This window comes from Triturus cristatus, chromosome 9 (assembly GCF_964204655.1).
Source record: "Triturus cristatus chromosome 9, aTriCri1.1, whole genome shotgun sequence".
NCBI classification, from domain to species: Eukaryota; Metazoa; Chordata; class Amphibia; order Caudata; family Salamandridae; genus Triturus; species Triturus cristatus.
The window spans coordinates 564,866,304-564,881,969 of NC_140592.1; the positions used below are offsets into that span (position 1 = coordinate 564,866,304).

The 15,666-nt window shown below is 43.7% G+C and overlaps 1 protein-coding gene across 1 annotated transcript in view; it reads left to right on the plus strand.

The window, feature by feature from the left end:
• The first annotated feature begins 296 nt into the window (after positions 1–296).
• Positions 297–15,666, plus strand: part of ERCC2 (ERCC excision repair 2, TFIIH core complex helicase subunit) — a 1,160,844-nt gene continuing 1,145,474 nt past the window's right edge. The window contains exons 1-2 of the mRNA XM_085625578.1: positions 297–410; positions 574–721. Coding sequence (XP_085481704.1) covers positions 717–721 — 5 coding nt within the window. The 5' untranslated portion in view covers positions 297–410; positions 574–716. The remainder of the gene's footprint in view (positions 411–573; positions 722–15,666) is intronic.

The following is a 15,666-nucleotide window of genomic DNA, read 5'->3' on the forward strand; positions in this document are numbered from 1 at the left end:
ACGACTGTTTTCAGGCGCCTTCATAATATTTTGATTTCCATCACTGGGATACGAGGACGAAAGGGTCAAATACCACAAATACCGTAAAACGTGATTGAAACTTAGGAATTAACGTTTCAAAGCAATACAGACGGTTACAGACCTCAGATCGCCGCTAAAAAGAAAATTCTGACTTAATGGTCTTTTAACTTCTGACAGCGAGAGAGTAAGCGAGAACAATTTTCAAGACAACCACTGTGTTATTACAAGCTCTACTGCCAACAGAAATGAGCCCAAAACAAGCTGTCGTACTCAGGGTCGTTAGTATAGGTATCACTATCGTTAGATGCAGATAGCTAACATTGGGCGTTTTTTTCTCAGATGGTTGAATTTGCTCCAATCTACCTACCGCTAAACCTTGAAATAATACGGTAGGTTCTTGTCCCGGGGACTGCATCGGTTTAAAAATGATTGCGTCTAGAATAAAATACTTAGGAGACGTACGGCAGGTACTAATTTACTACTTCTTTAATTTTTTTTAACCTATTATTAGGATTGAATGTTGGAATAACACTCTTCCACCTCTCCTATTAGCTAAGCCAAGCGTTGCAAGCTGTGCGCGTCTTGTCTAGAAGAGCGGCCATGTTGGAACCAGGCAACAACAGACCAAATGATACCTCCATGATGTCTGCCGTAAACTCGTGTTCGCAGAAGGATTGACAACAGAATCAAGCATTATGAAGTGAGTAACTTTAGTTAGATTCATTTAAAACAGAGATAGCGTACTAAAGCATTTTCAGTCTGCTTATTTAGCATTTCCGTTATTGCTATCCACTTGTGTGCTTTTCCCCCCAGTTCCTGCATATGTGTGATATCTTGAGTGACATGTTATCGTGGCTCTATTCACGATTAGCTTTTGGACCGGCTCAAAGGTTTCTCAGTCAAGGTGGAGTATGAACAGACCCAGGTGGGCCGTGGGTCAAGCGAGCAAAATTCTACAAAAGAATTTGAGCTCTGCTGTTCTCTGGCATCCGGCCAATATTATATATAGCCATGTCTAAGAAGTGAAGAAAACCTCTTTAGTGATGTTGCACCTAGTGGGCGATACCTTGGCAGTGCCTAGCGTCATTTTTTTCTGTCTTCATGTTAAACTTCCATCTAATGGGAGCTTGCAATCCCTTTCTCACTAAACTCAACTCCTGCTCGTTTTGGTTAGAAGGTTTGTGAGGTCCTGGTGAAAAAACTACCTGCATAATTCCATTCTTGGTTCTCTCCAAAATGTTTTTGAGCAGCCACAGCAAATGTTTTATTCTAATGGATATTTTTTATGGCTTCAAAATTTGCGGTTTTAAATATACTTTTACATATGGCTAGACGTTCTCTTTGGAAACATAAATAACATTTTGGAAAAACTAGCGAGTGGTTCATTTTGTTTTCAAATATTTTTATTGGTTATTTTCTTAAAAACAAATACGAATAAAAAGGAAATCAGACATATTACCAACATATAAAATCAAGAAAAATTACATTGATGGATGGTAGTAGAGTGGTGTCATTAATTCCATACATTGTGTCAAAAGATATGCAATAACACTCGTTGAAATGAGAGATGATGGGTCGTAAGAACCACCTGAAACAAAACCCATAAATTATAGAGACAAAAGGACAAATTAGAGTTAACAATATGCAGAAACGAATATGATATACCATCATTGATCTATTGCACCTCTTTTAGAAGGGAATACTCGGACAGGACAGATAACACATGGGTGCGGCCGGAAGTGGGACCTTTTCCCACACATTGATATTTATGGTTCATGGCGGTTTATGTGAGTTGAAGTATAGGTCAAGGCTATCCCACATATGTCTAATGGGGGGTTTCCATGGTGAATTTTGGAGAGCAATATGGTCATCGCCCCCAAGGTGTGAAATCCAATTTAACCAGCTTTTAAAAGACGCTTTTTGTGTATCATTTCCAGTTATATAGCCTAATCTTAACAGCTGCTGCCAGTAGGCGGTCCAGTAGGGCTCTATTATTATCGTTTAATGTATCCACCCAGAGGAAGCCGGTTGTCAGTGTGGATAGTTCCTTTTTAAGATGTGAGTGGTTAATTTTAATACAAACTGTGCTCGTTAAATTGCTTAACCCAAACTAGAATTTAAACCAAAATTTACATGAGACGTGTCATTTTTCTCCAGTAATTATTTAAGAAATGGCATGGAGTATTTAAAGCACATAGGACAGTTTTAGTGATTGGCACTAGTAGGGTATGAGTAAAGAGCGGAAGGAATTTTAAATGAACTTCGAAATAAGGTGATTTTATACTGGTTAGTATTTGTGAAAGTGGGGACAAGCTAGGACTGATTCAGCCTCATGGTAAGCAATAAAATAATTGAAGTATTCCCTGAAGTGTGATTAACTCTGACTCAGCCCTTTCAAAGACACCATCTGTAATGGATTCTTATAAATAAACCTCAATTTATACAGTTGATCCAGTGCGGACCCAATAGTTTGAAAAGGGACGAACACTCAATTACTTCATTTACTTTGGCCCGTACACATACACCCAAGTCCCTGTAGCGCTGGTGTAAATTTACGAATTTCTTACCACTTCTTATTCAATAATTGAAGTTTTCGGCAATTCATATTCTATATGATAAACTTTCTCGTTTAAGTTTCCATCTTCTTGGTCGATGGACCAATAAGTTGAAAAATTGAAGGCAACTGTTAATCAATAATCAGACGCAATAATCACAGACTCATTGATTGAAAATGTGTTACCTTTATCTAACTCAAATGCATTAGTCATTAATTTTACCTCATGATAGAAAATGCACTGTAAGTCGTAAAAAAATAATCAATTGTCAAAAAAAACCATAAAGTTGCATGAGGCAATAGGTAAAGAGACAGATATGAACATAAATCAAATCTCAATATGAGAAAGATAGATGAAGAGACAAAAGAACATGGATTATGACTTCGAGTTATCAAAGATACCAACCCAAAGCATAAGAATGAGGAAAACCACCACCCAGGCCTAGGGAGTGGCAGGGGACCCCCAGACAGAGAGTCAGGGATCAGAGACTCTAAGATCAGGATAAAGATAGGACCAGAACAGCTAGGCCTCTCTGCAACCCGACAATCAGCAACGCACCCTTTGCTCCTCATGCCTAATGCAACAGCCTTGTCTGCCTCCCTTTCTTACGACCCAGCCCCTAAATCACCAATTCTTTATACCCTTACCAATACAGATTCAATCCCACTAAAGTTGCCAAAACACCCCGTCTAGCTAGATGATTATTCAAAACGCGGGGCTGATGAGTATAGGCCCCAGCTAGGCCAGCAGGACACAAGGGTTCGCTCTCCTGCAAATGGAATCTACAAGGAAGTTGGCACGGAAACTGCAAAGTACAAAGACAAAGTTTATTAACCCTTAAGGGTGGTCCTACAATCCACACAACACTCTTCAGTATTGCATAGAGTAGCACAAAGAACTTGCGTACACGGTCCCCTTTTATACACAACAGAGGGGCTCACAAGTGGGTGGATACAACATGAGGCAAAGAGTATTACCTTTTATGGTCATTTTCGATACAGAATCAATATGTGGGCGGAGTAACTAGTTTCCTGAGCCCGCGAAAACATGGTCAAGCAAGGACTAACTGATAACAGATGTGGTCAAGTCTGGGCATGCGCCAGACGGACAAAGGGGCTATTTATAGACTGTTACTAGGCAGATTACAAGAGCAACTAACACGAAGATAGGACTCTTCTCGTGCTACGCACGCGGAGGCATGACAATACAAAATGGAGCCCAGACTTTAGTCAACATAACGGAAGAAACTCGGTCATAAAAGGGGAATTCATGTCTTTAGTGAATGCTTACTCACATCGTTATTTCAATTTTCAACAGACGACCCTTTCAGCATTTACTGAAGACATCCGGTTTATTAGAATAATCATCGTATATATCAATCTTCATCATTTCTTCTATTTCTTTAGTCAGATGTTTCTGGTAAGTGACATTGGCAATAGCTTTCTTATCAGGAATGCAGAGTGACACACATAGGGAACAGAGTAAAGGACCACATTGGATACAAATGCAACAGGAAAACAGAATTGCTACAATGATACAGAGACCAGTTAGAACCTTCCATCCCCATGTGGTGATCAATGCCCAAAACCATCCAGAAAAGGTCCAAGCGCCATTTTCTGTATGGATTTCAGCTGCAATTTTATGCAGTTTATTGATAGCATTATAAACTGATGGCGTGTGATCAGGAATAAACACGCAACAACTACTTCCGATAATTTTACAAGCTCCACCTCGGTCAGCTAACATAACATCTAACACCATACGATTCTGCAATGCAACAATTCTAGTAATTTGCAATTCTTCCGTAAGATTCCCAAGAGCAGCAGCGGTTTGATTCGTCACAGCCTCTACAACTCTTGTTAACCTTCGAACTTTCCTACTGTTTAGGGCAGCCCCAACAAAGAAAAACAATCCTAAATTAAAATCAATATACTGCTGCAGACTAGTGTCAGTTTGGTCCACGTCATCAATCGATAGAGTACGTTTATACCTATTTACAGTCACATTATTCAACAACTTCAAATCCTTATGATAAGATGCAGGTGCCAAGAATACAGGAGGTAATAGAAATGCTACATAACATACTCCAGACCAACCGGCTGGCAAGCGGTAATAACCCTTATTCCCACATACGAAGTATGTATTATGGGATGCTAAGAAGGTACTATTATTCAACCCGTCGATATTTAAGATAGTGATGCAATCACTAACACCAACAGGAATATAACCCACACTCTGGACACACAGGTCCGCTTGAGCTTGTGCCACTTGAATCACAAATCGGTCTTTCCCCACAGTGTCTCTGGTGTTCGTGAAAATATAGGGAATCGATTCATTGTCCGGTCGATACTCTTCCCATTCCCAAATTGTCCCATTCGCTTGCGGATATCCATCTTTATCTTGGTGACATTCCCTATTAAGTCTGAAGAGTAACCGTCCCACTGTAGGTTTCCGGGTGGCAAAAAGTAAAGTGTACCATGCTCTACAGGAGCCATTATGAGAGAAAGGAAGGGGTATAAACGGAGTTCCTCCTTTCTTCTGGTGAGCTGGCATCATGCCACATATCCAACAATTCGTAGCATTGGTGGCAACATGGGTATGATGCAACATCTGGATGAAAGTGTTATTCAAATAAGACTGACGATGCTTCAACTCTTGATACGGTAGTGTATAAAAGTAGTGCTCCTCAGGCACTGGAGTAGTCAAAACAAGTAACTTTCGAGCAGGAGTCACATCCTCCACAAACCATGTGGTTATCCCAACAAAAGCTACTGTGAACATAAAACCTGTTGCACAAAGGATTTTCTTTTTCTCCATGTCAGAATGAAAAATCAATATCTTCCTGAAACTAAAAGGTTGTCAGAACTCTTCCCCTTAGGCAGCGGTTGATTTCTTCACCAGCGGGCCAAGACGGGTGTCGCTACACTAATGCAGGGCTGATCCCCCCCCCCTTGACACATTGGCTCTCCGTTTCACTAACCCAAGGGCCGTTCTGACAACGTGTCCTGATACTGAAGAATTCACTTCTTTGGTCTGAGATGATATCGCCTTCCTCCAGGAATCACGTGGTCCGGAAAGAGCTCCTCAGTGTCGTTCAGTTCCACAGCACGGCCTTTCTCTGCAGTCAGAATTTCTCGATGGTCGGTCAATACAGCAGGCTCCACCAATCCGGGTGGCACTTTGCGACAGTGCAGGGAATGGATCCAATTCTTTCGGTTGGAAACCCGCACAGCCGTCCTCGTTGCAAGTAGGACTTGCTCAGGACCAACCCATCTCGGCTCCAAGCTGTTCGTCCTTTCAAAAATCTTCACCATAACATAGTCTCCAGGTCGGAGACTGTGACCTTCGCCGGTGGACCGATCAGGGAGCGCCTCCCGGACCTGTTGATGAATAGAAACCAAGTTATCCGTTAACTGTGCCAGCTAATCATTCATCATTACACAAGGTACATCATACACAGCCTTAGGTCGTGGTGGACCCCAAATATTCATTGGGCGTCCAAAAACAATCTCGTACGGTGTAAGACCAGTTCGAGAGTGCGGTATCGATCTAATTGATAATAATGCCAGCGGTAAAGCATCTGGCCAAGTCAAAGAAGTCGAAGCTTGGATCTTAGCGATCTTGAGCTTCAGTGTACCATTATACTTCTCGACCAGTCCTGCAGACTGAGGGTGAAACACTGCGTGGAACTTCTGGGTGATGCCCAGACCCTTCAGAACATACTTTATAACATCCGCTATAAAGTGGGGTCCGTTATCACTCCACAGCAGTCTACAAACGCCATATCGAGGGAAGAACTCCTTCAATAGCATCTTGGCGGTAGTCATTGCAGTATTATCTTTCGTAGGGTATGCCTCGACCCATTTACTAAAGGCACATACCACTACTAGAACATACTTCAAATTGTTACAGCGCTCAAGCTGGATGTAATCCATCTGCAAAACCTCAAAGGGTGCAGTAGGTGTCGCAAATCCTCCTGCTGGAGTTCGAGTACCCTTTCCTGGGTTGTACCTTAGGCAAATCATGCAGGTCTGCACTACCCTCTTTGCCGTGCTAGCAATCTCTGGATGCTCCCAGACTTGAGTAAGCAATTTTACAATTGCGGAAGTTCCAACATGTGCTAGCCCATGTGCCATCTGAACCATAGGTTGTACAAAAGCTGTGGGTAACTTCCATCTATCCATCTGCTTATTTCTCCAACAACCCTCATCATCCAATTCTCCATCATTGGACCATTGCTCCCGTTCTTTGTCAGAAGCGGTCCTCTGTATTTCCAGCACTTCTCTTTTCGCATCGTGCCATCTTTCTACCTGCGACTTTACTACATACATGGCAGTAGCACCGGGCTGCATCGCAGTCTCCCGTGCCACCCGGTCTGCCAAAGCATTCCCTTCTCTGACTTTATCAACCACTTTCTTATGGGCACTACATTTAATGATAGCAATTTTCCTCGGATATGTCAATGCAGTCAAAAGGTTGTGAACTAACTCTCCATGCATTATTTGTACTCCATGCGACGTTAGAAACCCTCTCTCCTTCCAGAGTAGGCCGAAATCGTGCGCTACTCCGAAAGCATAGCGGCTATCTGTATAAACATTCACACACAATCCTGTGCTGAGCTCACATGCTCGTGTTAATGCTATCAGTTCCGCTGCTTGAGCTGATTTCTGTGGTATGCGTGCTGTCTCCACTATTGTTTGCAGTGTGGTAATTGCATACGCTGCTGAAGTCGTACCATCTGGTAGCTTCAGGCATGATCCATCCACCCACAATTCTCCATCTACATCTGGAAAGGGCGTATCTTGGAGATCAATACGACCCTTTGTCTGTTCCTCAGTCACAAGAATACAATCATGTGCTTTCTGTGCCTCAGACTGAGCTTCCGGGAACGGCAACAATGTAGCCGGATTTAACGTTACACACCTCTTTAACGTAATATGAGGAGCCAAAAGCGTCAGCTCATATCCCGTTAAACGGGCACTGGTCAAATGCTGCGTCTTTGTCTGATTAAGCAGGGCATCAACAGCATGGGGGACTAATACCAACAGCTTATGAGATAACACAATTCCCTCGCTTTGGCGTATTGACACAGCTGTCGCCGCAACCGAGCGAAAACAACCAGGCAATGCTCGGGCAACAGGATCAAGTACAGCCGAAAAATACGCACAAGGGCGCTGCTTGTCGCCATGCATCTGCACTAAAACTGATAATGCACATCCATCTTTCTCATGCACATACAGCGAAAAGGGTTTTGTATAATCAGGGGTCCCTAACACTGGTGCTGAACAAAGGGCCTGTCGCAATTGCTGGAAGGCAGTGTCACACTCATTTGACCAAGGAAGCGGAATAGGTGTGTCTTTTGTCAAAAGGGCTAACAATGGCTTGGCTATGTGGGAAAACCCTAATATCCATTGCCTACAAAAAGAAACAAGACCCAAAAATGCACGCACGTCCTTCTGCGTGGAAGGCACTGGCGTGTCCAAAATTACTTGAATACGATCTGGTGTGAGTGCACGCCCCTCCTTAGACAAAAGGTGACCCAGATAAGTCACCTTTGGTCTACAGAACTGCAATTTTTTCCTCGACACTTTGTGATTGTGAGATGCCAAAAAGGAAAGCAAGGATAACGTGCTTTTCTCACACAGCTCCGGAGTGTCATCCGCCAACAAGATGTCATCGACATATTGTATGAGGGCGACTCCCTCGGGCAAAACAAAGGAGTCCAATTGGCTCTTCAAGGCTTGACTGTAAATGCTAGGGCTTTCTGTGTAGCCCTGAGGAACTCTACAAAATCGATAAGACCTGTTATTCAGAGTGAAACCAAAAAGGTATCGGCTATCGGGATGAATAGGAATCGAAAAGAAAGCATTTTTCAAATCAATAACCGAAAACGTGGTCGCCGTTGGCGGGACCAAAGTGAGCAACGTCGTGATATCAGAAACCACTGGATACTGAGGTATCACGATCTTGTTCACTTCCCTCAAATCAATTATAAACCGATAAACTTTGGCATCCGTATCCTTCTTCAAGATGGGTAAAATTGGGCTGTTGCAGACGTTGTAGGGAACTTCCTCCACTACTCCCACCTTAATCAAATCCTGCACAATCTGTATAAGGGCCTCCTCCCCCTCCTGGGAAATACGATACTGCGGGAGGCGTGGTAACACCGCCCCCTCCTGGACACTAATATGGACAGGCGGAATCACCATCTGTCCCACATCGGTATCCGAAATGGCCCACAAAGTACGAGGGAGAGTTGCTAACACAGTATCCTCTGCAACCACACACATCCGTTCAGACAGAGGGTGATTATCATTTAATATCACACGCACTCCAGCGGGGGAGCAGCGGATCGTAGCTCTGAAGTGCTTGAGCATATCAAGACCCATAATGTTGTCCGGCGTGTTCGGGGCAAGCAAAAACGGACAGGGTGCAGAAAAGGAATCAACCTGGAATGTGAGGGGTCGAGAAAGAGGGCTTCGGGAGAGCGTACCGTCAAACTCTACCGATGTAACCATTAAGCCAGATGGGGGAGCCCTCGGAACCAATTGTTTAGACAGCGCGCTACGAGTCGCTCCTGTATCCACTAGGAACTGATCAGTAGAACCCAAAACCTTCGCTGATACATAAGGACCCTTCTGATCAACCGGCACCTCAACTGATTCTAACCCCCATCCAACGCATTCCTATGCATGCTATGAATCATGGTACCCAGAGCGGTCAGTCCCTGACACTTGGTACTGGTTTTGTCGATCAAAGACATTAGGTCTATCTCGTTGCTGCCCGGTAGGTTCAAAACGAGCGTGATCATTAGAATTCCCTCTAAAATTCGAAGAACCCCCTCTACCTCTCGGTCCACCCTGATTATGCCCCTGACGCGATGCATACAACGCCGGGCAATCTCTGGCCCAGTGTCCCAATTGTTTACAATACGCACATTGATTCCTATTCAAATCAGGTCGGCTCGAAGGAGGACCATAAGATCCTCCCCTACCTCTATTGACACCCCGACGAGGCGGACCATACACTTGCGCTAACATCACCTTCGTTTTTAAATCTTTCGACTTCTTCTCCTCCTGCCCCTTCGCTTCTTGCTCCTGACGCTCATAATACTGAGCTATAGTCAGGAGGGCTGTCGGAGACGCGGTGGACCAAGAACTTTCACTCGCTTTTAGGCGGGCTGCTATTGCCGGCAATAAATTCGCCACATATTTATCGGCGAAGAGGTGTCGACCCGTATCATCCGTAAGTGACTGACCACTAAAATCATGAAATGTCTCCTCAAAGCGCGTAAAGAAATCTGCAACTGATTCATCAACTTTCTGTTTACACGAAGCTAACATATTCCAGTCAATCTTTTTAGGGGGAATGATTGTTTTTAGCTTGGTCAAAATAGCAGCGGGGAGATCTAGGATAATCTGAGGTGGTTTCTGCGCGGGCTTCCTCTCCCTATCCTCATCCTCAAGCTCAGACCACCGAGCCTTAAAAGCGGCAACATCGTCCACCTTCCGTACGGATCGCCACATATCCGGTGGTAAAATAAGCCCAAAGAACAGATCTATATCTGCTAAGGTCATAGTACAAGAATTCAAGGCCCCCTCGACTTCTTCGTAAAAGGCCGCTGGATTCTTGCGGGGATCAGGCAATGCATTCTTTAATGCCATAACATCAGCCCTATGCCAGGGAGTATAAACCCAATTGTACACAAAATATCCCTTAGCATCGGCGGAGGTAATATCCGCACTAGTTCCCGCTCCTTTAGGAGGAACATACAAAGGTGCCGCCTCTCGCATTGGTTTAGCATGCACTAGTTCGCTCTTATCTGAGTGGGAGGTAGATGATTGGTCATCACCGACACGTAAATCCGACTGCTTTTCCTCCTCTGCTTTTAGGCGCGCTCTCTCTTTAAGGTCACTCGCCGCGTCCCGCAATGCAAACAGCCGTCGAGCCGCATCAGGCGCCTTAGAGGGAGAAAAAACACCGTTACGCAATGCTTTAGCATCTAATACTACATCATCAGGCTCAAAAACTTCCGAATATTTCCGAAAGACAGAAATCACTTCATCAGAAAAGTGTCCCAAAAAAAAAAACTTCTCTCTATCCTGCCACTTTTCCCAAGAGTCCAACAATTCAGCGAGGGATAACTTGCCCTTAAGTGCACGAAAGGAAACTTGCCGAAGCTCACCCATTCGGTCAACCGATAACATGGACCGCGTGTCTACCTTATCCGAAGCCGATCCAGAATCCTGTGACCTCAGGGCAGACGCGCCAACATAAGGGGGCGGAGAGCGATCTAATAAATAAAAATCATCGTCAAGATTAGTAAGGACAGGATAAAGTGGCTGACGGACAGCATATTGACCCGAGACTTGCAGCCTACGCTCTTTCTCTTGTCTCTCCGTCTGTTCTCTTTCCTCCCGACGCTTCGCTTCCTGTGCTCGCACATGATCATTCTTCCGTTGCTCTTTATCAAACAGCGCTTTCTCGCGTTTCTCTCGCTCACGCACTTCCTTCACCCATAATCGCACACATTCAAACATGTCTTGCCGAGCACGCCGTTTACACATACACTGTTCCACATACTCAATCTTACGCATATCAAATGATCCATACAAGGCCATCGTAACTCAGGATCCTTTTTGGTGTATTTCCTCCATACCGTGCTGTACATTATAGAAGAAAGACCATGCTTCACATACATATCCCTATTAGGCGTCCCCTCTGGAGGGGCTGGAGCAGATTCCTTGAGGTTTAACCGGTTTCCAAAGCAGCAGCACCCCTTACGGAGTGCGCTAAAAGCAGGCATGCTCAAAAATAATGCAAAATATGCAGTATTAAAAAAATGGCACTTAAACGTTGCGCCGTTCAAATTTAAACAACTCCGGAGAAATATCTCCACATTACCTGCCTATATGTGTTGCAACGCATATATTCTCACAATAATCAATACAAGATATGACCGGTCGTCACAAATCAAACTCAAATAGCCAAACCCGGCTTCAAAAACTCGGAGCAAGTACCGTACAGCGGTTCTTACCAATCAAGAGTGTCCAGATTCCAACTGTCAAGCTCCAAAATTCGCCCAAACGGCTGTCACGGCAGGACCGACAGAAGAGGTCTCAGTCGAGGACCGGCGCCACCCAGATGGTCAGCTCGGAAGGGAAGGAAGAAAACCTCGGGATGCCAGGACTAAAGTGCCTCTGGCAGTGATCACATCCCCGGCCAAATTCCTCACCTTCGTCACGACCAGTCCTTCGAGCATCCGAGTCGCCGATGAGCCCCACGTGACGGGCGCCAATTGATGAGTATAGGCCCCAGCTAGGCCAGCAGGACACAAGGGTTCGCTCTCCTGCAAATGGAATCTACAAGGAAGTTGGCACGGAAACTGCAAAGTACAAAGACAAAGTTTATTAACCCTTAAGGGTGGTCCTACAATCCACACAACACTCTTCAGTATTGCATAGAGTAGCACAAAGAACTTGCGTACACGGTCCCCTTTTATACACAACAGAGGGGCTCACAAGTGGGTGGATACAACATGAGGCAAAGAGTATTACCTTTTATGGTCATTTTCGATACAGAATCAATATGTGGGCGGAGTAACTAGTTTCCTGAGCCCGCGAAAACATGGTCAAGCAAGGACTAACTGATAACAGATGTGGTCAAGTCTGGGCATGCGCCAGACGGACAAAGGGGCTATTTATAGACTGTTACTAGGCAGATTACAAGAGCAACTAACACGAAGATAGGACTCTTCTCGTGCTACGCACGTGGAGGCATGACAATACAAAATGGAGTCCAGACTTTAGTCAACATAACGGAAGAAACTCGGTCATAAAAGGGGAATTCATGTCTTTAGTGAATGCTTACTCACATCGTTATTTCAATTTTCAACAGGGCGATGATCATCCTACCATTAAGTCATGCTTTCCTTGACTTCCCAATTGTCGAACCTTTAGTTCCCACATATTCAGTATGCATCCCTATTCTCTGATGAGGTGAATGTAGCAAATCAGAGAAATGTTTACAGTTAACATTTTGTGGGTTTTCACACGGAGACTCTGGAGTTGGCTGCACGTCAAACATCATGTCCTTCACCGTGCCATGCTCTTTCAGCTTGTTCAGCATCTTTGGCCACTCCATCACGTGGTTTGTGCACGCTGCAATTTTTGCTCATCACAGTTCGGCTAACTTAACCCAAATATGGAGACCCGTCCATTTACTAAAAGAACGTAAAGCAGACATTTATTAATAATGTGATAATGAAATCTTCACTGTTACCCACCCACCTTAACTCTAGTCCATGTTAACAGTTATCCTAGCATAGCATAAGCAAAACAAGCGGCATTAATAATTATTACAAAGCAACATACGTCATGCCTTTTACTAAACATACATGCAATATGCCGTGCAATACATTCTTAACACGTTCTACAATATTATTACAGACTTGGTTAATTACGTATTGTTAGGATTAATTCCATGCATATTGCAAAGCAGATTTCCCCATGTGGAGTATGTAACTGCATGTTAATTCTATTTTCGACCTAAAGTTAGTGCATATTACAGGGGTACTTGATACGAGCGGGTTTCTTTTTTGCATATCCCTGCACCATCACTGTAATGAAGCATTTTTATAGTGCTCTCTGTACCTCTTGCTGAGGCCTCAACAAACACTCAAAGTGTATGATTAGATAGGACCTAAACTTACAATGCATGGATATGGAAGGGTGTTGATTGTAGTGTTATATAAAGTGAAGGGTATTAATGTCATCCAGTTTATAGAGAGGGGGGACACTAGGAGCTGATTATTAGGTCCAGTGACCCTTGCTTCCGAGAAGTAACTATTACACAAAGGGAGTCACTGTTCCTTGTAGAGGAAGAGACGATTGTCGTGTGCTACTCTATCTGTGGGGGACAGTGTATCCTCATCATAATGCCCTCACACACCCCGAAGGATGTCATGCTTCATTTTTGGGCTTTGCTCCTTGTCGGTCCGTTGCTGCAATGCCCTACGGGTCCCCCGAAGGGTCTCTTTATCGGAGATCTTTTGATGAGAAGCCGTTTGGGTGTGTGGGTGTAAGTGGCAGTGAAGTCGAAAGTGGTGTGTTAAAAAATGACTGGAGGGAGAGTGGGTACTTTTTATTAGGGTGATCCCTCTGTCATTGTTAAAACAAAGTGTGTGGTGCTGCTCTAGGGGATATTATGTCCCTCTGTAGCTGCATATATGTCCTGGACATATATAACGGTCAACATGTTTCGCACTGTATGTGGCCTCAGGGAGGTCCAAAGCGCTTCTTCGGGACCAAGGGTAGTTCAATTTTAGTATCAGTGGTGGCCTGAACTATCTAGTGCCACTAATTCTGTAGAAGGGAGTAACGTTTCTGAAAAGAAAAAAGTATAGGACAAAAGTATACTCACGTTAGTATCTTTCCTTGGTAGGTTATATTGTCCGGGTCAACCATTGGAGGACCTGGTGCGCATTACTCTTAGCGTGAGTATTATCGCTATAGGTTGGCATAGGTGCATGTATAATAACGGTGATTTTGAATAATTAAAACAATTTTTCAGCCTAGTGACAGACATACGTAAATAGGTATAAGATCCATGATTAGATTGTGCCAGTGTAGTTCTTTATCTATACATTTACTTTCTCGTTCATACAGTCCCCCTAGGTAGAGTATCCAGGTTGGTGTGATTCTATGAAAAGAGGCTCATTCACCAGGTAAGTATATGAGCCATAGCTGTCTAGGTAGATAATACCACGAAATAGGCACCACCATTGATGGCAAACCTTGAGACACTGTTGTATTGATTTTTGCAAAACACAAGAGGCTTCATTGTATCCTGCTTTTTCAGGCACTAAAGTTTGTTGTTAAGAAACAAAGCCGCCTAGTTTTGAAAACTTAAACTTAATAGTTCTTATGCAGAGTCCAGGGACGATCCCCATGTACTGAAGGGATTTGCCCTGTACAGTTAGGGGAAGTTGACAGTGCACAGAGTTGTTACACTTCGTTATGATTTACTTTTGTATTGGTTTTAGAAACTGAACACCTTTGGGGAACGACAAAGAGCTTTTGGTGTAAGTAAAGTTCATCGTGGTGGCCCGATTATCAAGTCAAAAAAGTTCTAAGTGAGCTTGTGAACTCTGCATACAGTCAGAGCTTCCTTGCATTTTTGGAAGGTTTACCACACCAAAAGATAAAAAAGGTAGTACATGTGAGGCTTCGTTTTAAAAAAAACCCAATTAATTTTACAGGCTAAGCGTTTTTAAAAACCAGAAAGACGTTTCCTTGCACATTGAAAGGGTTTTCCCTTTTCACGTTATTCATAGTTCTTCTGTAGTAACAGGGCCACTCCACCTGCATGCCTCTTCCTGTCTCTGCCAGTAATGGAAAGGTGGCCCCTCTCCCTTATATAGCGGAGGTGTGTTGTCAATCAATGAGTTAATTACACATTGATTGGAGAGTGTGTTACGTGATTCGTGGGCACCATCTTGTAGTGGGGTGTTCGTGTAAACTAGTTTTTGATACTTTTTTTTATCAAGCTTTCGTTTTACAGCGTGTGTCCTATAATTCATTTCTTTTATTTTTAAGTGTGATGGTTGGTGGTTAGGTGGTAAAGGCTTAATGTAGAATTCAGCAGATTGGTTTATCTTGACCATGGGCGCCATCTTTGAGTGGTGTAGTTGGCAGGTCGATTGTTTGACCATGGGTGCCATCTTTGAGTGATGTCGTGATGTGTTATCTGTCACTATAAGGTGTGAATAGAGAAGCCCCATTTCTAATATTTAACATACACCGTTTCTCAAACAGGGTGTCTGAGGTGGCCTGTATTATGAAAAGGCGACGTGTGTTTGTGTTTATAGGTTTATCTTGACCATGGGCGCCATCTTTGAGTGGTGTAGTTGGCAGGCCGATTGTTTGACCATGGGTGCCATCTTAGAGTGGTTTCGTGATGTGTTATCTGTCACTATAAGGTGTGAATAGTAAAGTCTCATTTCTAATATTTAACATACACGGTTTCTCAAACAGAGTGTCTGAGATGGCCTGTATTATGAAAAAGCGACATGTGTGTCTCTATAGTTTAC